The sequence below is a fragment of the Trichosurus vulpecula genome, chromosome 3 (genome assembly GCF_011100635.1).
Source record: "Trichosurus vulpecula isolate mTriVul1 chromosome 3, mTriVul1.pri, whole genome shotgun sequence".
NCBI classification, from domain to species: domain Eukaryota; kingdom Metazoa; phylum Chordata; class Mammalia; order Diprotodontia; family Phalangeridae; genus Trichosurus; species Trichosurus vulpecula.
This window is the reverse complement of record NC_050575.1, coordinates 203,124,686-203,147,872: the sequence shown is the minus strand read 5'-3', so window position 1 is coordinate 203,147,872 and position 23,187 is coordinate 203,124,686. Positions and strand designations below refer to the sequence as shown.

Here is a 23,187-nt window from a genome sequence, read left to right as displayed (position 1 = left end):
CCTGCTTGGAAAGGTGGCTGGACTTGGCCCCTCTTTGATGTATCTAACACTTTCTTTGCTGGGATTAAACAGAGCTTCTTTTATGCATCTCATTTATCCTCCCAATCCTTACAAAAGGAGTCAAGACCCTTCTCCTCCTCATGTCCCCCCAGGGCTCTTATAACCACAGTACTTTGTGGTTATAAAGCACTTTCATAGAGAAGATCTCATCTGATCCAGACAACATTGTGAGGTAGGAAGGGAGGGGATATTATTCCCATCTTACAGATAAGAGAAGTGAAATGATACAAGTCATAATTCCCCAGTACTAGGACCCTGATGGCTCCAGTTTCTGTTGATGGTACCACAATTCTCCCAAGTCCCCTAAGGCTTGAAACTTTAGTCATCTTTGCTTCTTCTCTCTCCTTACCCACCTCCCAAATCTTGTCTTTTTTTTAATTTATGTTGTCACCACCCTAGTTTATGACCTCATATTATATATATGTATATATAATCATAAAAACTTCCTAACTGGTCTACCAGGACTGCCAAAATAAGAGCCTTAATGGCTCCCAAATTTCCCATGGGACAAAATAAAAACTCTTGGTTGAGCTAAAGACTCATAGATTCACAGATCTAGGACTGGAAGGGACCACAGAGGCTCCATTTTGCAGATAAAGAAACTGAGGGACAGATAGTAATGTGACCTGCTCAAAGTCACACAGGTAGTAAGTGGCAGAGAGAGGATTTGGATCCAGGGTCCTCTGTCTCCAAAGCTGTACCACACCGTTTTCCTCTATCCACTCCAAATCACCTTTTCTGCATTATTTTATACTATTCTCTTTCACACACTCTATATAGGGTATCCCAAAAGTTGTAGTGTAGTTGTAAGCTATTAAAAGTTAAAACTTGGGCAGCTAAGTGGCACAGTGGATAGAGCACAGGCCCTGGGGTCAGTGGGACCTGAGTTCAGATCCGTTCTCAGACACCTACTAGCAGTATGACCCTGGGTAAGTCGCTTAATCCTGATTACCTCCAAATAAAAATATTAAAATGTCACTAAGACTTTTGGGGCACCCTATATAGTTGAATTGATTGGAACTATTGGCTGCTCTCCAATATTGTCCTGTCATTCATTTGCCTCAGTTTACCCCATGCATGGAAAAGCGCTGAATTCCCTCCTTATCTTCACTTACCGAAACATTTCTCTTCTTTTACCTCTCAGGTGAAGTTTCACCTCCTCCATGAAGCCTCCTCTGATCCTTTTTCTCTTCTCTGCTAGCCCAGGTAAAAATGATCCTTCCTTCCTCACACTTTCCTAGAGCACTCTGTCCTGATCTCTCTTTTGCCATTATCATAGAATCATAGAACTAGAGCATGCATGATAGACAGACAGTAAGACAAACAGATTACTGGATAGGCAGCCAGATAAACAGGTAGATAGACTGACTGAGAAAGATAGACACAGTGAGACCAAGACACAGAGGGGGAGCAAAACGAAAAGCATCTAAGTACTTACTAAAACCAGGATGCTGGATTTGGAGTCAGGAAGACCTAGGTTCAAATCCTGCCTCAAGTATTTACTATCTATGTGACCTTGAGAAAGCCACTTAAACTTCTTTTGGCCTCAGTTCTTCATCGGTGAAATGAAGATATTGAAGTAGAGGACCATAAATGTCTCCTCCAGCTCAGGATTTGAATTCAAGTTTTCATGACTCCAGACCCAGCACTCTATCTACTGCACCACTTAACTCCCACTTTGTAGATCTGCTACCCAGATAGCCAAAGATTTGCAGTTCTGATCATTTATGTTCCAGGTTCTTTTTCAGCTCTGACAGTTTGTGAAAGGAAGTGACTGAGATGCAAGCCTAGACTTTAGTCAACCCTTTTCCCAAAGGAGAAAGAAGCTTCTGCCTTTCAGAGGGAGAAGGGACCATACTTCAAACCTATAGATACAACATAGTATATGGCTCTTATATCCGAAGCTCCACATCTGTCTCCAGCTGGGGATCTCCAGATTCTAGGGAAGTGAGGAAAATTCTCTGGTTTCCAAACCCTTTTGGATTGAACAGTTTTATCAATAAAAAATGTTTAAGGATGTACTCCAATATGTATATATTATTATATAAGTCCTCCCGGCTCCCCACCTCCCCATATCCAATCTGTTACCAAAGCCCATTGATTTGCAACATTTCTTGTATAGGCTCCCTTCTCTGACGCAGCCACCACTCCAGTGTAGACCCTCATCACTTCATGCCTGGACTATTGTAATAGCCTGCTGATGCCTGTGTGCCTCTCTCTCCCCACTCCAATCCATCCTCCCTTCAGCCCCCAAAGTGATCATTCTAAAGCACGAGTCTGATCATGTCACCCTAACTCTTTCCCCCACACTCAATAAACTCCAGTGTCTCACTGGATAAAATACAAAATCCTGTTTGACATTCAAAACCTTTATCATCCAGCCCCTCCTACCTTTCCAGTCTTCTTACACCTTACTTCCCAACTTGTACTCTTCAATTCAGACTCTGGAGCCTCCAAGACACTTTCTCTCTTCAGTTTTAGGCATTTTTTCTGACTGACCCCCATGCCTAGGATGCTCTCCTTCCTCAACTTCACCTACTGACCTCACTGGCTTCCTTTAAGTCCCAAATTAAATTCCATCTTTTTAAGAAAGCTCTTCTCAACCCCTCTTAATTCTAGTACCATCCCTCTGTTAATTATTTCCTATTTATCCTGTATGTGGCTTGTCTGTATGTATTTATTTGCATGTTGTCTCCCCTATTAGATTGTAATTTCCTTGAGGGCACTTAATAGGTGTTTAATAAATGTTTGTTCATTGATTGATATACTTATTTATAAATTATACACTATTAATATGCCAATAGGCATTATAAAGCTTATGCAAACTATAGAAACAGACAAATATGAAATGGTACTTGATCCCATAGTCAATAGGAAGCTACAGTAGTTAATTGAATAGGGGAGTGGCATGGTCTGGCCTGCCCTTAAGGAAAATCAATTTGGCAACTATGTAAAGGATCTACTGGAATGTGGAGAGATGAGGTAGGGTGATCTGGGCAGTCGGCATGAGTAGAGAGAAAGGGACAAATTCCAGAGATGTGGTAGAAATGACAAGACAAAAATGTTCTTTCTTATTTGTTTGCATGCAGAAATGTTGCACCCCTCCCCTAGTAGAGTGTAAGCTCTTTGGGTGCAGGGACCCTCAGATTTTGGGGTACCTCCAGCCCCTAGAACAGCGGCTGGCACTTAAGGAGCACTTCATTGATGTTGGAGAATTAAATGGAGATCTCTTCCAGCTTTGCCAGTCATTTGTTCCAAAGGTGCCTTGAGCTCTAACAATTTGTCCTTGAATGATCCTTTATTGCATATTCCCTCCTAGAGTGTGTAGTGCAACCTATTCACACCTTCTCATCCTTCCTGCTTCTTTTGTTGTTGTTGTTCAGGTACCCCCACAACTCTTCCACTGGGGATCTACTGAATGTGTAGGAGGTATTCTTTTGGGTCTTTTGTCGCTTCAAAGATACCTAAGGGTATCATAATCCTCAGCTGCTTGGCCTGTCTAGCTCTTTTTTCCAGTTATGCATAGGGATAGAGACCAGTCCTGCAATTTCATTGCTGTTGGGAACTCCCAGTGAGAAAAAACTCCTCCCAACACAGGACAACATCTTCTCTATAATTAAGAAGGCTTAGTGAGCTCTCTAGAGCACCGAGAGTTTAAGCATCTTGCCCAATTTTAAGTAGGTGTCAGAAGTGAGACTTGGACCCTGATTTTCTGAGCTTCTAGACCAACTCCCCATCCAAGGTAACGTACTTGATGAAATCTTTAATGCCATTTTTTAATGTAATGACTGTTGAGATGCTACAGCCTACACAAGCATTTCTAAAAGTTCTGTGAAAATTCTTGAAGGGCTTCTGGGACATTCTTAGTTTAAAGATCAACCATCTGACACCTCCTTTATCAGGTCAGCTCAGAGAATAGAACAGATAACTGGGTAACACCTCTAACAGAATGGGGGTGAGATGGGGGAAGGAGGGAATATTTGAGCCCAGCCTGGAGTGAAATGACCCATCATCTGGTCCAGACTGAGCAGCTTCATGCCAAACTCTACAGGGTGCTCCAGTCTGTGGGCCTTACTTTTCCCCTCTATAGCCTGGGACAGTGGGAAGAGGGGGCTGGGAGTGGCTGGGAAGTTCAGGTGTTTGTATTTTAATAAACCTCCCAGGGTGGCTTTGGCCTGTGAATCAAGCCCAGAGGACAAAGCCCCAGATAGTCCTAGTGGAGCAGGGGAGAGGAGCCACACACAAAAAGTCAGCTTTGCTCAAGTAATCCTCTTCTCTCCCCCTCTTGCTTCCCTCCCTTCCATGGATTTAGGAAATGGGGATCCACAGGTCCAGTCCTAGAAGTTGTCTAGGACTTTGTAAAAGTAATCAATTGGACTAAAGGATATCTAAAGTTCCTTTCAGCATTAACACTCTGTTCTAAAGGCCCTACCAACTTTCAGCAGTCTATATTCTAAAGACTGTTCCCCAGCTGACACTGTGTTCTGAGGCTTCTTCCAACTCTCCGCCTTCTATATTCCAGGGCCCCTTCAAATTTTAACCTTCTACATAATAAAGTCCCTCCAAGCGCTAACATTTTATGACATTATTAAGAGAAACTGTTCAGTTTAAGGAAAGTAAAATGCTCAGTTTGGGACACGATTATTGTAACCTAGGGCAGATCAGTTTCTCTCTGGGCCTCAGTTTCCTCATCTATAATATTAGGAGGTTGGACTAGATGACCTCTGGAATCCCTTCCAGCTCTAAATCTACGGCCTAGTGATGGAGGTGTGCATACCGAGCCTGTGGGGGCAACAGTAGCCAGGGGCCATGTACCACCACACCCCACACTCGGGCCCACCTTTGGAGCCAAGCCCCTGGCCCAGGCTTACTGTGGGGACTAGGGGGCGGCAAGGCCCAGGACAGGCCCAACCCATGGAGGGGAGAGTCACAACTCGAAACCTGTTTGTGGACCAGGAATATCTGGGGTCTCTGGGGCCAGTCACAACTTCAGTCCGGTAGCCACCTTTGGTCCCCCAGGCCCAATGGCCAGCCCTGCAGAGACCGCCTTCCTGCCACTTGCTTTGTCCAGGACCTTTCCCAGTTCTAGGCCACCGGGCTCCACTTCCCCCCTTGTTCAGCACTGACTTCTGCCCTGTTCAGGCTCCCAAGACCCAGAAAGGGAGAGAGGAAAAACAGTCACTCACCCCGCCCACCCCCAGAGGGAAGGTTGTGAAGGGAAGATGGCGGCCAGCCCTAGGACGTACTCACCGTAAGGGTTGTCCACACTGGCCCCTATCGGCATGTTTACACTGACCATCTCCCCGCCTGCTGGTTGGGCACATATACTGGGGACCGACCCCAAAGCTGAGTGAAGAACTGAGGCAGCCTGAGAGTGGGGCCAGACCGGAGGGAAGGAGGGAGGGACAACGGGCCCAGGGAGGGCCCAGTGGCCTGTGTTATCTTATTGATTCTCTTAATCAGGGCTAATGTGGGTGGGGATGTTAAATTGTAACCAGTCTCTTAGGGAAACCGATCTGCAGGGGACTGTCGCTGTAGTCATAGTAACAGCCGGGAAGCTGGAACTTAGGAGGGCTTTTACAGCCTGCCTTGCACCTGGATCTGGGGAGGGAGACAGCTCTGGGACCCAGCAGGCAGGGAGGGACAGGGACAGACTGGGGTGTGGAGGTGAGAGTCCAACCTGCACCCAGGACAAGAGACACAGGCCCCGAGCTTTTATTGCCTGGGGGCCCAGACGCAGGAAAACAAAGGACTAGCTGTGTGAGGGTGAGGTGAGCGGTGGGGGAGGGAGGCAGAGAGGGGTGAAGGTCTGAGGAAGACAGGAGGGGACCAACCTCACCCCGCTGCCGAGATTCATGGACAGGAGGAAGCATGCTTGGAGTAATAACCCAACCAAAGGGAAAGGTCTGAATTTAAGATTAAGAGTGGCAGCCTGAATTTTACACCCAGCTTTTCTCACCCCATTTTTAAATCCTCAAATGTGAGCCATTATTGTTCAAGAGCTGGACTCTAATCTTGTCCAGAGTTGAGAAGTACACAAGTTATAATCTATCTATCTGTCTGTCTGTCTATCTGTCTGTCCATCTATCTGTCTGTCTGTCTATCTGTCTATCTACCTATCATCCACAGTATACTCATACACACATATTCAGGCACAGGAAAGAGTTAAGCAAACTTTGAAAAGCTTCTCAAAAGTCATTGATATTGACAAACAATAAAACCGTCCTGGTCCATATCTATAGTTAAGGATAAATTGAATCATAGGCTTACAGAAGCACATAATGTCAGAGCTTCAAAGGATTTCAGAGAAAACAGTTTTCCAAACTATAAGGCATGCTCTAGTGGTGGGGGATTGAAAGACCCTCTCAGGAAGAGCAGGAATCATTGCCAATGTTAGTGGATATTTTCAAGTATGACTTTAGCTTGACTACATCAACTCTTTTTTTTTTTTCAAAAGAAAACAAAATTCCAATCAAAGCAAGAAGTAACACAGGGAATTCAGATTTGCTCCAGCTAGTAGGAAGTGACAGAAGGGGATCATGCCATGATGGGTGAGGGACAGTGGGCCCAAGTATGCAAACAGGGGTGTGGCAGTAAATCTTTAACAACCAGTTCTCCAAAAAAAGAAAATGTTATGCATGACACACTTGTAAATTTCATTTGCATTATCAACATTTTCTCCATCATTTTCCTAAGTCTAGGCAACCAACAAAATGATAAATTAAGCCCTGATTTGTAGGTTCGCCCATTTCTGAGGTGTAAATGATCACACTGAAAGTTTAACAATCAGCTTTCTAGATCATGTATGAGCTGGCCCTTAATTCTCCTTTGCCTCCTGACTCTCCAAATAAAGCCCATCTCTCCCTTCTCAGAGATCCCACACTTGGCCAAAGGTAGAGACTATTATTGATCTGATGTCTTCCCATTATCTCCACCCTACATTGAGTGGGGCTTGAGCCCCTGCCATCTCTGTAAATATGGGGGCTCCAAGAAAGACTCTGGCAATCAAGTACTGGCAACTTATGGTGCCCATTACAGACCTCTCTCCCCTCTCTCTTCCACTAAGGAGGTTCCCAGGCTTGTCAGGCAGAGTTTGGGGTGGGGGGAAGGAGTGGCAAATTAATACACTATTGGTAGAACTGTGAATTGGTTCAGTCATTTTGGAAATGATATGGAACTATTTCCCAAAATGTACTAAACTGTTCATACCCCAGTTTGACACAGCAATACCATCACTAGGCCTATACTCCAAAGAGATAAAGGAGGGAAAGGATCAATATTTATGAAGATATTTATAATCGATCTTTTTGGGGATGGCAAAAGAACTGGAAACTTAGGAGGCAACCATCAATTGGGAAATGGCTGAATAAAGTATGGTATGTGAATATAATAGAATACTGTTGTATTATAAGAAATTATGAAATGGACAGTTTTAGGGAAATGGGAAGATTTGTATGCACTGATACAGAATGAAGCGAGCAAAACCAGAATAATTTATACAGTAACACCAGGGGTATGCTGATGAATGTTTAACATTTGGCTCTCTGAAAATGCACAACATACTTTTAAGTTTAATCTGCATTATTCTCATTTTCTCCATCACTTTCTTAAGTCTAGACAATCAATGAAACAATAAATCAAGCCCTGATTTATAGGCTTGACTGATTTCTAATTGTGTAAAGGCTAAATTTAACAATCAGCTAGCTCCAGTACAACCCCAAATAACACCACCATTGAACAAATGAACAGCCTTGAAAAACTTATGAATGAAGATCTAGACAATGACCAAACATGATTCCAGAGAAACAATGATGAAAAATGTTACCTTCTTCCTGATAGGAGGGTGATGGACTTGATAAGCAAAATGAGATATGTATTTTAGGACACAGCCAGTGTCCTAATTTGTCTTGCTTGACTAAGCATATTTAACAATTACAAGACATTTTTTGTTTCTGAATTTTTTTTTCCAGTGGAGAGTAAGGGAGGTTGGAGGGAGAGAAAATAAATGCTTGTTAATTGAAATTCATTTTGAATTAATTGAATTCATTTTGAAAAGTGGGAAAACCTTTCTTTCTTCTTTCTTTCCTTCCTTCCTTCCTTCCTTCTTTCTTCCTTCTTCCTTCCTCCCTTCTTCCCTCCCTCCCTCTCTCTTTCTTTATTTCTTTCTTCCTTCCTTTCTTTCTTTCTTTCTTTCTTTCTTTCTTTCTTTCTTTCTTTCTTCCTTCCTTACTTCCTTTCTTCCTTTCTATCTTTCTTTCTTTTAAAAAGGGAGGCCTTGCTGCATAAAGTTTGGAAATCCGGATTTAAACCTTAAGATAAAAAATATCAGAACTAGATGAAAATTTAGAATAAGCCATCATCTGGGAAGGACCTCAGAGTTCATGGAGAGTGCTGGGTTTGGCTCTGCTATTTGTTGTGTTTGAGTTTGGGAAAGTCACTTCATAGGAACATGAGATCTTAGGACCACTCCTTCTTAGTCTCCTTTGCTGGATCCATGTCATGTCTTCTATCCTTGATGATACTCCAAGGCTCTACCCTGGAATCTCCAATTTTTTCTTTCTCTGCTTTTTTTCTCATTGGCTCCCATGAATTTAGTTGTTATCTCTATGCAAGTGACTCTCAGTTCTGTACATCCCAACCTAGTCTTTCTCCTGAGCTCCAATTTTGCAACACTATTGGACATTTCAAACTGGATATCCCATAACTAAAAAGAACGATCCAAACTAAAAAAAATGGAAAGAGAATGATACATTCTTTTTCTACAACTCCCTAGAGAAAAGAAAGAGTGCTTATACCGGGGAAAACCATCTAGGCAATGAGTCAGTAGTAGGGTGAAGGGGGCAAATAGGAGTGGTTGAATAATCCTATTCACCATACCGGCCTGATGATGCTATACTTGTATTCATTTTACATATATATATATATATCTACATAGGTACATGTTGACTCTCCCAATAGAATGTGAATTTCTTGGTTGTTTCAATTTTGTCTTTGCATCTTCACTGTTTGGCATAATGCCTGGCATATAGTAGGCCCTTAATAAATGCTCATTGATTGATTGAAGAGATCATAGGATCATAGATATAATGTTAGAAGAAACTCCAAAGGCCATCTAGTCTAATTCTCTCATTACAAAGGAAGAACCTGAAGCCCAGGCAGGCTAAATTTTATATATGTAGTGTAAGGTCCAGAATTCCCCCCCCCTAGGGAGCCCTGTACTTCCCCCATAACCACAGGGTGAAGAAGCCAGAGAGTTCCAGAATGATTATAGGTAGTAGTTTAATCAATATGGATTACTTATATTTGGGGCAGTCTGGTGGATACCTGCCAAGATTCATCATCCTCAGTCTAGGGCAGTAGCCAGACCAGTCAGTGAATCCCCACTAAGAACCCCCCAAATCCCTATAGTAATTATAGAAAACAAGCAAAGTCAGGTGTAGCTAGAGAGTGCATCACTACTGATTGGTGGATATTTTTGGTTTTCTGTTTAGTTGTAGCTTGGGGGTTAAGCCAGTGTTATGCCCATGCACAAGTTTGTGTATGGATCGTGTACTGGTCACATATGGGTCACAGTATTATTATTATGGCTTTCATAGGTCATAATATCTTAAGTTATGACTCAGTGTCTAAGTTATGCTTGTAAACAGGTCACCATGTTTGGGCTTCCACCTTTCACAGAGTTTAAGTTTTTATGGCTTTTCATTTATTACTGTATTTTATGGCTTTTTCCCAGTTGGGACCCCTCAGGTAGTAAGCAGCAGAAGTGGCATTCCAACTCAGATCCTCTGACTCCAGAACCAGTACTTTCCCCCCGCATTGTGCCAATGGGTCTCAGTTTCTTTTTCTGTAAAGTGATAAGATTGGACTAGTTGATGGCTAAGATCCTTTCCAGCTCTAAATCCTATCATTCCATCGTCCTGGGTCTACTATGAACTTCTTCTCTGACCTCAAAGTCACAGTTACCTAATCTTTAAAGTAGGAATGGTAATACTTATATTATCTACCTCACAAGGTTACTGAGAGGCTAAAATAATGTTTGTTAATTGCTTAGTAGGCTATTATTGTTTTTCAGTTGAGAACATTGGAGACCAGGATGGTGAAGGGGTTTTTACTTATATTATGTTCGTTTCTTCTGTATTAATAACAGCATACAACTGTATTGTGACTTTGTGATACCATATATATAATTGTGCTCACTACGTGTATGTATGTAGGGTGTCCCAAAAGCCTTTTAAAGCACTAAGACTTTTGGGGTATGCTGTACATACCTATATGCAGAAACATATATACATATATTCCTACATATACATACATACACTCTGGAATTTGAGGTAGGGGAATGATCTCTTCATGGGTCCCTTCTAATCACCCCCTGCTTCAATCTTAGAAGTCCAGGATGTCTTATAGGACCTAATCACCAAGCTTTCTACCATTCTCCATTCAGATTAATCTGTCTTCCATCCCCACCCTTTCTCCATCAACTACTTTACATCCCAGTTGATCACCAAGGTAGGTGGGTCTGGGGTATATTAGAAAGAATCAATCCAGTTGCCTCTTCTGGTCTCTTTATTGAGGAGGCTCCAGAAGAAAAGTCCATTGTTGTCAGGGCAATAAGCTTTGTATGGCACCTATGGGTTCCTGGCACAATTGACCAACCATAGCTGAGGTTGGATTGATGAATGGGGGCCAACTATGGTCTATGGGTGTTTTGTGGGATATGTGAATTCTCTAGTGAGAAGGGGAAAACTTAGGTTGGGGGGAGGGTCGTTTCCCAAGTCTGTTTCCTCCCCCTGGGATCAGTCTTCCCCGTGCCATTTTATAAATCAGAGGAGTCCTGAATTTGTCCATCTATATGGAGAAATGTCTGAAAGGGATAACAACCACCTCTGTTTAGAAGTGGGGCTGTTGACCTGGCAACTATACCCCACTTCCATCACTGTAGTGAGCTTATGGCTAGGAGGGGACAGAGAGAAAGAGATGACTTAGGGAACTGATGTAGTAGAAAGGTTGTTGGATTTTATATCATAAGACCTGGTTTCAAATTCCAGCTCCTTATAACCTGTGTGACATTAGACAAGTCATAATTTCCTCATTTTTGGAATAGAGGGGAAAGTTGCATTGGAGGGAGGTGGGTGCAAAAGTCTCTTTCAGCCCTAAATCTGGGGTCCTCAACCCCCCTGTCAGCTTAGGGTTTTGATTTTTCAAGAGAGCTGTTTTATTCCTGGCCCTACCTCTAACCTACTGTGTGACCTTAGAAAAGTCACTTCCTCTCTTTGGGCCTTATTTTCCAGTTCATGAGAGGGTTGGATTAAATCAGGGGGTCCCGTTTAGTGGTTCACGAACCTTTTGGGGGTTCTCCCTGGTGATCTGAGGAATTTGAGCTAAATAATGGCATCTTGAGCAGTAAATAATTGCAGAATACCATGAATAACATTAAATTACCTTGGCAGTTCACAACCTTTTTGTATCGTTGTTGTTGAAAGGACTTGAAGGAATATGAAAAGTTGGAGCCATTGGCCTAGATGATCTCTAAGGTCCCTTCTAGATAAACCTGAGATGAGAATTGAAAGAATCAGCAAAGCTATGATCTACCCAAAGGAAAAGGAAAACAAAGAAGCGTAACTGGAAAGTAGAAAGATATGATGATGTTTTCTGCTTGGTCTTGGCAGGACTTCTGGAATCAAGTCCCAAAGGGGAGAAATGATCTGGAGTGGAGAGGTGTTGCGTGGTGTGGACAGCCAGAGGTGATCTCCCCATCATAAATAACTATTCTACTCTATATAGTCACTGTCTTTTGGGTTATGTGGGGCCCTGATGGAGGGGTGGCTTGGCCTGCTCTGTCTGGGGAGCCTAGACCCAGGACACTGCCCCAGCCATGCAGTGATTAGAACCAGATAAGTCGGTTGGATCGGAGTCCAGCAAAACACATGTTGTTGTTGCAGCTGCCGCCATAACTGGGGGGACAGGCTGAGCAGGGTTCCCCCATCTTGTATGGAGCTTCCCCGATCCAGTTGCCCCTGGAAAGAGAGGAGGAAATTGTGGTATAGGAACAGAAAGGAATATTATTGTCAGCTATAAGACATGACGAATATGAGAAATTCAGAGAAATCCCAGAAAGACTCATGTGAAGTATTGTAGAGTGAAGAAAATAAATTTTAAAATAATGCATTTAGATTAATTGCAATGAACCATCTTGATTTTAGAGAACAGAAGATGAAACACACATTCCCACCCTTCCTGCTCCACCCTTGGAGGGAGGTGGGAGACTTGAAAGTAAAGAATGTTACATACACAGATGGGATCTCTTGGTCAGTTAGTTGGTTTTGCTGAAGCATTTTTCTTTGTTATAAAGGAGGGTTCCCTGAATTGGAGTATATTGGGAAATGAATAATTTTTCTAAAAGAAATAAAGAGAAGAGAACCCAGAAAGATAGGGGTTCATATCAGCTTGGGGGGTAATAAAGAACTATCTTTATTATCAATGAGTGTGTTATCAATGCCAGGGTAGGGGTCGGGGTGAGTCTTATTACCATCTGTACTCATTCCCACCAGGTTCTCTCTACTCCACTCCGGTCTGTAGCCCAATACCAAATTACTGTTCCTAAAAAACAACTTGGATCATTAGCCCTTCCTTCCTCAAGAATTTTCAGTGGCTCCCTATTACTTCAATACTTCAAAATTCCTTGATTTCAACACACATCCTCATGTTTCTCCACCTTAGTAGATAGTATTATGAATTGCTCTGGCCAACCCTCTTATGATGAGCCTCTCTAAATATAGCTAGCCTGGTTCTCAGATGGCAGACCTATGGTCCTTCTCCAGGTCTGTACACAAAGCCTTTCCAACTTAGTAGAACTTGCCAAAGTTTGTAATCCATGGGTATAACCTTCATGAACAAGGATCACAATCATAACATGAGGACGTATATTATCTATCTGATGTCCAAGGACCTTGTCGAATAGTCTTAAAGCCTCAAATTGGTATTCGAGGTCCTCCACACTGTGGCACCAACCTACCCTTTCAGGAACTTTCTAGCCCTATCTTCCACTAGTCTTTTATGTATTGCTGGGACTATTCATGATCTCTCAAAAACATCCTGCATTTCTACCCTCTGCACTTTTGCTCAAACTATTCTCATTCCCCACTGGAATTTTCTCATTTTCTTTCTGTCTCTCTGAATTCTTCCCATCCTTCAAGACCCAGCCCAAAACCTCTGTGAAGCCTTCTTCCACTATCCCAAGACTTCGGTTCTCTCTCCTCATGCTAAGCTCCTATATTTCCTGACTGATTGTTCCACTCAATAGATGCTTAGACCACCTGAGGCTCAGTGGGTTTTGCATGTGTGTTAGTCTTGCTTCCCTAACTAGATTGTGAGCTCCATGAGGCAGAAGGAGCCATATCTTACAAAGAATCTTTGTATCCCCTTCCTCCTTCTTTGCCCAGAACAGGCAACTCAATGAATATTATTCATTGGTTGATTGACTGATGATTAATTCCCTGGTCTCTATCCCCCAAGGAAGGGAAGATATTCCAGGGGAAACCACTAAGTTTTGAAATTCTGACTTCTGGATGAAAATAAATACCACCATTAATAGGATTGGAAGGAGGCTAGGAGCATGCATTGGGCACTTAAAGACCATACAACTAGTTGGCAGGGGAAAAAATATTTCTAGCAACTCTTTTTGTGGTGGCAAAACCCCTGAAAACTAAGAGTTTGTCCAACAATTGAGAAATGGCTAAATAGGTTGTAGTATATGAATGTGATGGAGTACTATTATGCTGTAAGAAATGAGGAAAAAGTTTCAAAAAGACCTGAAAAGACTTATATGAACTGATGCAGAGTGAAGTGAGCAGGACTAGAAGAACTATTTATACTACAACATCATTATTATAAAATGAATGCTTTTTAGGACTTTTATAAACTTGGTGAAGAATGAAATGAACAGAACCATGAGAACAATTTATACAATGTAAAAGTTGTAAAACAAACAAAAAAAAACTTGAACAATACAATGGCCATCTATAGCTCCAAAGCACCAGTGATGAAATATGCTAACCATGACAGAGAGGTGATGTATTTAACAGTCAGAATGAGACCCCCCCACACACACACACACATTAGATTTTTTTTTAAAGCAGAGGGGGAGTGCTCTAGATGTGAAATGTTTCATGCACTTTTAGATGAGATCACTGTATTATTGGTTTGATTTAACTGTTTCACTGTCTTACAAGAGACCTCTCATGAAGTTGGAACAATCTGTAAATGTGTGAAATATAAAAACAAAACATACCAACAAGGAAGGAAGGAAAGAAGGAAAGAAGAGAGAGAAGGAAGGAGCCTACTAGAAATAGGCAGCAGGGAATAATGGAAAGAATTTGAATCTAGGTTCTTCTTTCTACTCACACAGCCATGACCTTAGTCCATGCCATTATTCCCTTCATCTGGATGATTGCAGTGGCCTCTTCATTGATCTGCCTGCCTCAAGTCCCTTCCCACTCTAATTTATCATCCACATAGCTGTCAAAATGATTTTCCTTAAGCACAGATCTTATCAAATAACTCCTCTACTCAATAAATGTCAGTGATTCCCTTTTGCCTCTAGTATAAAACACAAATTCTCTTCTTGACTTTTGAAGTCCTTCACAAACTAGCCCTAACCTGTCTTTCTGGTCTCATCATATATTACTTCCTTTTCTGTACTGTATGATTTAGTCAAATTGCCCTCTCTATAGCACTTCATCTCCCATCTTCTTTCTTTGGCAGTGGCTGTTTGCCGTGCCTGGAATTCACTCCCTCATCATTTTCACTTCATAGAATTACTCTCTTCCTTCAATATGCACCTCAGCCACCACCTTGTACATGGGGTCTTTCTTGATTCCCCTTATCTGTTAGTGTCCTCGCTCCCTAACTACCTTGTATTTAATGACCTTCAATTTGTCTGTCTAGCTGTCTATCTATCTATCTGTCATCTGTCTTCTGTGCATGTTGTTTCCCCCCAATAGAATATAAGCTCCTTGAGAGCAGGGTTTTACTTTATTTTATTTTTATTTTTGGTCTTTGTGCCCCAGAACCTTGGACAGTACCTAGCACATAGTAGGTGCTTTATAAATGTTTGTTGATTGATTGAAAGAACACAACATCTGGAGTCAGAATCAGTATTTTAACTGGTTCTGCTACTAGCTATATGACTTTAAGTACGTTCCTCCCGTTCTCTAGGCTTCCGTTTCTTCTACTGTAAAATGATGAGTGGGTGGCAGATAGAGATGGCCTCTAAGGTCCTAAAGTCCTATTCAAATATTCTGTCTTCTATAAACGTGATCCTCATGGAGTTATATTTTTAGGATATTGAAAATTTTTCTACCCATCACTACCTAGAATATTAGTGATAAAATTGACCCCTAAGCACATTTTCTAAAACGAAGTCTATTTCCAATAGTGATTTTCACTGAAGGGGGGAAAAAGATCTATGTGTGCCAAGGGAAGTGGTTATGATGGCGGCTAGCCCCAAGGAATCCAAGAATTATAATACTCCAAGAGTACTCTGACTCTGGAAGTGACAGAATTTTTGTAGCTTCAGGGTCTTCCTTTAGCCACTAAGTACCTTCTTATCCTTCTTGGGACCATGGGAATTTCTTTCGCACCTGGGAATTCAATGAGTTCATATCACCAGCTCTGAGAAGGTAGACCCTTCCTTTTTGTCTGGATCCACAGGCTCCATTGTGTTGCAACATTTACCAAAGCAATCCAGATTTCCCTGTGAGCCCTCCACCTTCTTATTCCAGTCGACAAAATGCTGGCACAGCAGCAACTACAAATTGGAGTCAGTCTTGTGGAATTCTTTTCCATGGGATTTGAATTGTATTTGTAGCATCTGATAGGGCTAGGTAACAATACCATACTTTGCCAGTAGGTGACCTGCCATCTAACATTTGATATTAGCCCAGTTTAACAATTCTTTTGTTTGGGTTATGTATTTATCAATATGTTATTTTGTCTGTGTGGCTACTCTGCTACCAGTACAGATCATAGTTCTCCTAATACGTAAATTTTTAAAGACTTTGTGTTGTGGCTCTAGCCCACCTGGGGATGAGCATCTCCAAATTTAGCTAGTTTGATTCTTGGGTGACAGACATTAGGTCCATTTTGGGGCCCAAACCTGAAGGCTTTCCAGCTTAGTAAAATATGCCAGATCCCTTGAGAACCCAGGAGCAAACCTCTCCCCTCCCTGCTCCCACCACAATGAGGCATTGGAGGATGACTTCAGTAGAAGATTCATGTTAAATACTGAATGCTTCTCCTTCACACCAGACCTGGATTCTGCCTCCATGCAGCTGCCCTTTACCTCCACACTCCCTTCTGCCTAAGAACTTACTTGATGGCATAGTTGCACACCAGGTACACAGCCTGGCGCCAGGTGTTCCCCCAAACGCTGATGTTTTTGCAGGTGTGAAGAGCACAACCCAGCCGATTGGAGGATGCCCACACCATCTGGCAAGGAACAAAGAGAGGGAGCATTGGAGGTTCACCAGTGCACTGGGGTCATTGTCCACTCCACTCCCATGCCAGACCCTGAGCTTGTTGGAGGTCTGGGGAGGGGTCATGGGAAGAGCTGGCAGGTTCTTTTTTTTTTTCCTGGATCTGTAATGAGGACATCCAATCCAGTTTTGTTGTAATCTGCAGTGAGGGGGGAACTGCCATTGACCCAATTCAATCTCAAATTGTTTTCTGGCTGCTCTGAAGGTGGACTTCATTGGGAGTAAACAGACACCTCAAAGGTCCCAACGGCTTTCAGGTCTATCTCACTCCAAAAATCCATTCTTTCATAAAAGGTAAATTTCAGGGTAGTTATCCACACTACAAATAATTCTTCATTTTTGTAGAAGTCATTGCAGGATTCCTTTAGCTAATGAGTTCCCTAGTGCATTTACAATTCTGACTTGACAAAATTCAATTTACTCCACAAGGTTTCCTCTAGCACATTCTATGACTGTAACCTTTCAGGAGCACATCTATTTAACAAATGACCACAGAGGTACTAGAAACCACAGGTCAATCCTTAGTGACATCTTTTTCCCCCATTAGAATATGAACACGGCCTGTCTTACTTTTCTGTTTGTATCTCTATTTGTATGTGCTTTATACATAATAAACACTTAATAAATGTTTCCTTTCTTCCTTCCAAATTCATCATTTTTTCTTTCTTTTCATAATGCTCAAGAGATCTATCCATCTCTCTAAGGTCAGCACTGGACCATGACTATATCCTCCATACAATCAGAGGGCTTCCCCTTTTTCCCCTATCCTGGATGTACCTGAGTATAGTGGGTGCACACAGGCCCACTACAGTGCCAAGGACAACGGGGGCTGCACTCTGTTGGGTTGGGAAATGAATAGTGTTGCTTTTCTTCTGACCAAGACTTTACTAGATCCACAACTGATCGGTACCTGGTAGTAGAAGAAAAAGCACAACAAAGAGGGAAGGGTTATGAGAAAGCTATCAGATGTAACAGAAAGAACTCTGAATTGAGAGTCAGGAAATGTAATCTAGTTCCAGATCTTATATTAATTCATTGAGTAATCTTAAACAAATTATTTCTCCTCTATGGGAAAGTTTTCTCATTGGTAAAACAAGAAGGTTGGATGAAATGGAAGGTCCCTTCTCCACAGTGCCATGAAAAGAGTCAATCTAACGTCTGAGAACATAGATATGAATGTTGTTGTTTGTCCTTCATTTTTGAAGAGAACCAATGACATCACGGGGTGATGTCTTGCCTCTTGTATGAATTGGATTTAAGTGAGGTAGGGTTGCTCAAAGTCATCAGCCTCTCTCTTGTCATTGGAGTCATTGAAGTCCAATGGCAAGACAAAGTCAAGATGACTGGTGATGGCCTAGGATGCAGTGGGTGATCTTGGCATTTTTGATGTCTGACCAAGCTCTAAGCATTCCACAGGACCTGCTTCAGCCATCTTCATGGCTGTTGGAACAAATTGTTCTAATCTGCCCATTCATCAGGGAAGTCTTCAGATGCTTGGGGTAGACACTCCCTAACTCAACAATGGGTTTGAGACCTGTTAGTTATCCTCGACTTGGTTTAGCCCATCTGCCAAGCCGGTTTTCTAGGGTATGGCCACTGTGCATGCTACATCTTTTTGGAGCCCCAGGTGAGAGTTGAGTGCCAGGCAGACACCGAAGGTGAATGAGCAGCCCTGAAAAGAGCTTGGTAGCCCTCACACCAGAGGCTCTAGCTTTCCTAAAACACCCCAGACACCCCTAGATAGGAATACCAATTGTGTCACTAACTATATGGTCTTGGACAAATTATTTAGCCTTTTTGGGCCTCAGTTTCTTCATCTGTAAAATGAGGGGATTGGACTAGGTGATGTCTACGTTAAATCTATGATGCTTTCTGACTTTAATATTCTATGTTTTGACATTCTGTGTTCTATCCTTTCCCAGCTCCAACATTCTATGTTCTATTCTCTACATTCCATATTTTTTTTCTCCAATATTTTATGTTCTGATGTGGCTTCCTGCCATTCTATGACTTTCTGGGGTAAGAGACCAGGTTCATTAGGAAGAGAAAACTGGGATCACCAGAGACAGTGAGACACCACCTTTCCCCAGGCCTCCTCTTAGGCCTTATGAAGAAAAGGTCAGGGGCATTTAAGTATCTGACCAATCTCTGGAACTAAGAAAGTTTCCTTCAATTTGAAGGATCTTCTGGGTAGGACCCAAGACCTTCTCTACACCTTGATAGGAAGCAGTAACAGGTAATACAAAGCAGTGGTGGGATTCAGCCGGTTCGCACCGGTTCGCTAGAACCAGTACCTAATTTTAGGTTGAATTCCGCCAATTGGTTGTTAGTGGGGTCGGGGCCTGAGAACCAGTTGTTAGCACCCGACAAGTCAGCGGTGGGGTGGCACCTCTGCTTGGTTCTTCTGAGAACCAGTTGTTAATTCATTTGAATCCTACCGCTGATACAAAGTAACAGATAATCTGTCACTTTCTCTTGTGGGAAGGAAAACATGGAGGCATGCTTAATGGCAGAGGGATGGGGAAGGAAGCTGGGGGTGAAATACTTACTGTGTTGCATCGTGAACAAACTATATGCAGGAAGCCTAAGGCCTATCATTCTAGGGCTAGGGAATAAGCGTGTTACCTTGAAGAAACCCAGCAGGGGGATGGAGAGGATAACAGAAACAGATATAAAAGTCCTAAATGTACAAAACTATTTATACCAGCAATTTTTGTGGTGGCAAAGAACTTGGAACGTTAGGGGTGCCCATCAATTGGGGAATGGCTGAACCAGTTACAGTACATGAATGTAACAGATCACTATTGTGCTAAAGGAAATGAAAGAGATGGTTTCAGAGAAGCCTGGGCAGTCTTGTATGGACTCAAGTGAGCAGAACCAAGTGAACGACTTGTACTATATATAACAACATCATAAAGACAAACAATTTTGAAACACTTCATGCCTCTGATCGGCACAATGATCAATCCTGTTCCAAAAGACTGATAAAGGAGAATGTTGCCCACCTCCCAAGAGGGGGAGTGGACTAAATATACGGCAAGACATATTTTTGGACATGGCCAGTATGGGGATTTATTTTGTTTGATTGACTGTGCGTATTTGTTACAAACGTTTTGTTTTCCTTTTTTCTTTTCCTCCCCTAGGGAGTGGCGAGTGAAAGTGAGAGAAAAGAAATGCTTGATGACTGAAGATATTAAAAAAAAAAAAAGCCAAAGCTTCTCTCACCGGCCAGAATGAACGGAGAGGTTCTGGCCCAAGAACTTCATCAGCGGCGGGGGCCCATGTTCCCAGATGCATCGTGCAGCCCAGGCTTCAGCTGATCTGGCTAGCCGCTCATCCCAGACCTAGTGGGAGGAATCACAGAATACCGGAGTTAGAAAGGACCCCAAAGGAGATCTGCCCAACCTGTGCCTGGCAGGAATCTCCTCTACAAAGGGTCATTCGAAGCTCCTAGTAACAGGAAGCCCCCTCCCTGCCTCACAAGGGATCCCATTCCACTTCTGAACGGCTCTGATTGTCAGAAAACAATTCTTCCTTATGTTGAATTGTGAAATCAGCCTCTGCAAGTAGTTCAGTACCTCTTCCAATCAATCAGCCAACAAGTATTTACTAAGCGCCTCCTAAATGCACCAGATGTTGTGCTGGGTGCTGAGGATATGAAGGAAGCCAGAAATGAAAAGGCCTTCTAGGTGCTTTTATATTTTATCAAGAGAAATGGCTTGTGTACATATAAGTAAATACAAAATGTATGAATACATAGAAATTTCAAGGGGGAGCACTAGTAACAAGGGGAGAAAAGGAGTCAGGAAACACGCCACCCAGGAGGTGGCACTTTAGTTTTGAAGGAAGCTGAAGACTCTAAGAAAAATATAATAAAATACTTGAAAATAGTGATCACGTTCCCTGCTCCTCTACATCTTTTCTCTAGTCCAGAAGACTCTAGAGACATACTCAAGAATCATCAGACAGGTAGAAGGCAGACATTAATCAGGGACTGCTCTGCTAGAATTTGAACCCAGGTCCTTTGACTCCAAAAAGGTATTCCATTCTCAAGAATGGATTTAGGAACAGTGGTACAATGTCGAGAGCCCTGGACTTGGAGTTGGAAGACCTGGGTTCTAGTGCAGGCTTCAGCATAGGGGGCCTTGGTCAAACCACTGAAATCAATGAGAAGTAGTGTGGCCTAATGGAATAATTGATCCTGGGCCTTTGAAGTAGGGGTGAGTTCCAGTTACTTTTGACAAGTTGCTCTACATCCTTGAGTCTTAGTTTCCTCATCTAAAACTGGGGAAAATACTATTGCCATTTAACCTCTTGGGGTTATTGCAAAGCACTTAGTAATCCATAAAACAGTATTGAAAAGTGGGCTATTGTTTTTATTCTTCTCATGTTATACACAGGGTAAACTGAGGAAAAGGGACTTGTTAAAACCTTGACCCAAATCCCAGAATGCATCACCCATGTCTGAGCCTTCCCAATGATGCCCTGCTGGGTACAACTCCCTCCTCCTCCCCATCATGCTCTGTGGCCATTTCCTGCTCTGCTCTGGACTGTAATTTATTTACCCTCTGCCCTGATAGAATTTCTCCTCCTCGGGAGCAGGAGACACTGGCCATTGTGGGGGCCTTGCAATCTGTTCAGAGAAGATATCTAGGAAGCTATAGGATGACTATCTGTCTGGGCTGGGGTAGGGACAATTGGACAGAGGGAGGGACTGAGATAATGCTCAGGACCTATCTGACCCAGGAAGTCTAGGATTCTGAGCAATGGAGAAAGCCTACCACCTCCTGTCTCCTGCCCCTCTCCAGGGGGTGGTCCCTGCCTATCTATGGCAGACCAGCTCTCCCACCCCTGGTCCTTCCAGGTCTTTGATCACAATCCTGTATCCTCCCTCTATTGAAAGGGTTCTTAGCTTATGCTTCATGAACTTTTTAAGAAAATTTTGGTAACTGTTATTTCAATATAATTGATTTCCGTTGTAATCTTATGTATTTTATTTTATGCATTTAAAAATATCCTTCTGAGAAGTCTAATAAGCTTTGCCAGACTGCTCAAGGGGTCCAAGATGCATAAAAAGTTAAGAATCCCTTCCCAATGGATACTGAAAAGATGGTCATATCTAGAGCTGGTGGCATTTGCCTTGGGATGGAGTGAAAAGCCTTGACCTGGGAGTCAGGACTGCTGTTTGGGATTTGCATCTCTACCCCTGACTTATTGGCACCTTTCCTTTCCAGGAGGCCTTGGTTTCCCAAAACAGAAACTGGAAATATTAAGTCTTGTTCCTCTCTTCACTGCTGGAGATCTGTACCAGTAGACTGGTTGGAGCAGTCTAGTAAAAGGACAGGGTACATCAGAGTGCCTCGACCCACCACACTTGGGCTGAATTACACCAGGTGAGCAAGAATACAAAACTTGATGAGAAGGGAATGAGTGGGAAGTGGACACTCACCATGTACTCCATGTTGGCGGCAGGTGGGTACACCCGTGCCCGGATACGGTTGTGATAGTCCAGGAGTGCATTCATGTCCCGGGCCGAGATATGGCGCTTCCTTCGGGTCCTGGGCATGGGCAGACCTAGGGCCAGCCCAGAATGCATGGCTCCAGGCTGGGTCAGTGCCAGAGTGGCATTAGGAAGCACCAGAGCATCCACCTTCTGACTCCCCCAGAAGAGCAGACCGACAAGGCACAGAGGGCCCTGTAGCAAAGGCATGGCAGGCTAAGGGCCTGATCCTCTTTAGGCTGAACTGCTTCCCAGTCAAAGTCAAAATGGGATATCTAAAGTTGTGGGTACATAGGGAGAGAGAGGCACACAGAGACAGTGCTGATCAAAACCAGTCTCTAGGAAAGCTCCCTCCTTGGAGCAAAGATGCAAAAAGATACTCCCCGCCCCCTCCAAAAGAAATAGGATTCAAAAGCAGATTATAGGACTTAGCTTAGAGCTGGAAAGGACCTTAGAACATAATAATTAGAAGGGCTCATTAGATCACACATTTAGAGCTGGTAAGGATCTTAGAAGTCATCTAATGCAGACCACCCATTTTGCTAATGAGCAAACCAAGGCCTAGAGAGGTTAAGTGACTTTCCTAAGGTCACACAGCAATGACAGAAGTATTTGACTGCAGATACAGGACCATCTCCAACATAGGACCATCCTCTTTGAAAACAACCACGACCACCCCCTTGTCTTCCCTTTGATGAGTCAAAGGGAGCAAATGCCCCAGGACATGTTTTCTGAAAGGAGAAAGCTCTGGGTCCGTTCCTGCTGGGGGCCCAGACATGGAGAAAGTTTGAAGCTGCTCCTATCAGGGGTCAGTCTCTTCCCAGCCACTTTTCCCCCTCCTCCCCCAATACCACCAAGTCCACTTCAACCCAATCCCAACCTGGTTCAGTTCCTTAATAGGGGCAGGAGGAGGGTGGCGGGGAGGACCCTGTCTCTTGGTTTCTAGAGCCTCCTGTCCTCTCAGGCTGCATCCTTCCTGAAGGGAAGGAAGGATGGGAGAGAGAGAGAGAGAGAGAGAGAGAGAGAGAGAGAGAGAGAGAGAGAGAGAGAGAGAGAGAGAGAGAGAGAAGAGAGAGCAGGTCCTCCCTCCAG

The 23,187-nt window shown here is 43.1% G+C and overlaps 1 protein-coding gene and 1 long non-coding RNA gene across 2 annotated transcripts in view; one reads left to right on the top strand and one right to left on the bottom strand.

Moving 5' to 3' along the window:
* Nucleotides 1-1,229: 1,229 nt before the first annotated feature.
* The window catches only part of LOC118841830, a 39,328-nt gene continuing 17,370 nt past the window's right edge, over nt 1,230-23,187 (top strand). Inside the window, exons 1-4 of the long non-coding RNA XR_005009875.1 lie at nt 1,230-1,266; nt 11,730-11,804; nt 19,739-20,284; nt 21,830-21,988. This is a non-coding gene — a long non-coding RNA (uncharacterized LOC118841830). The remainder of the gene's footprint in view (nt 1,267-11,729; nt 11,805-19,738; nt 20,285-21,829; nt 21,989-23,187) is intronic.
* Nucleotides 11,945-22,305, bottom strand: R3HDML (R3H domain containing like). The gene is made up of 5 exons (XM_036749486.1): nt 22,045-22,305; nt 19,821-19,939; nt 17,373-17,505; nt 16,433-16,548; nt 11,945-12,077 (listed from the first exon to the last, which is right to left on the bottom strand). The coding sequence occupies exons 1-5, from the start codon at nt 22,303-22,305 to the stop codon at nt 11,945-11,947; spliced, it is 762 nt and encodes a 253-aa protein (XP_036605381.1).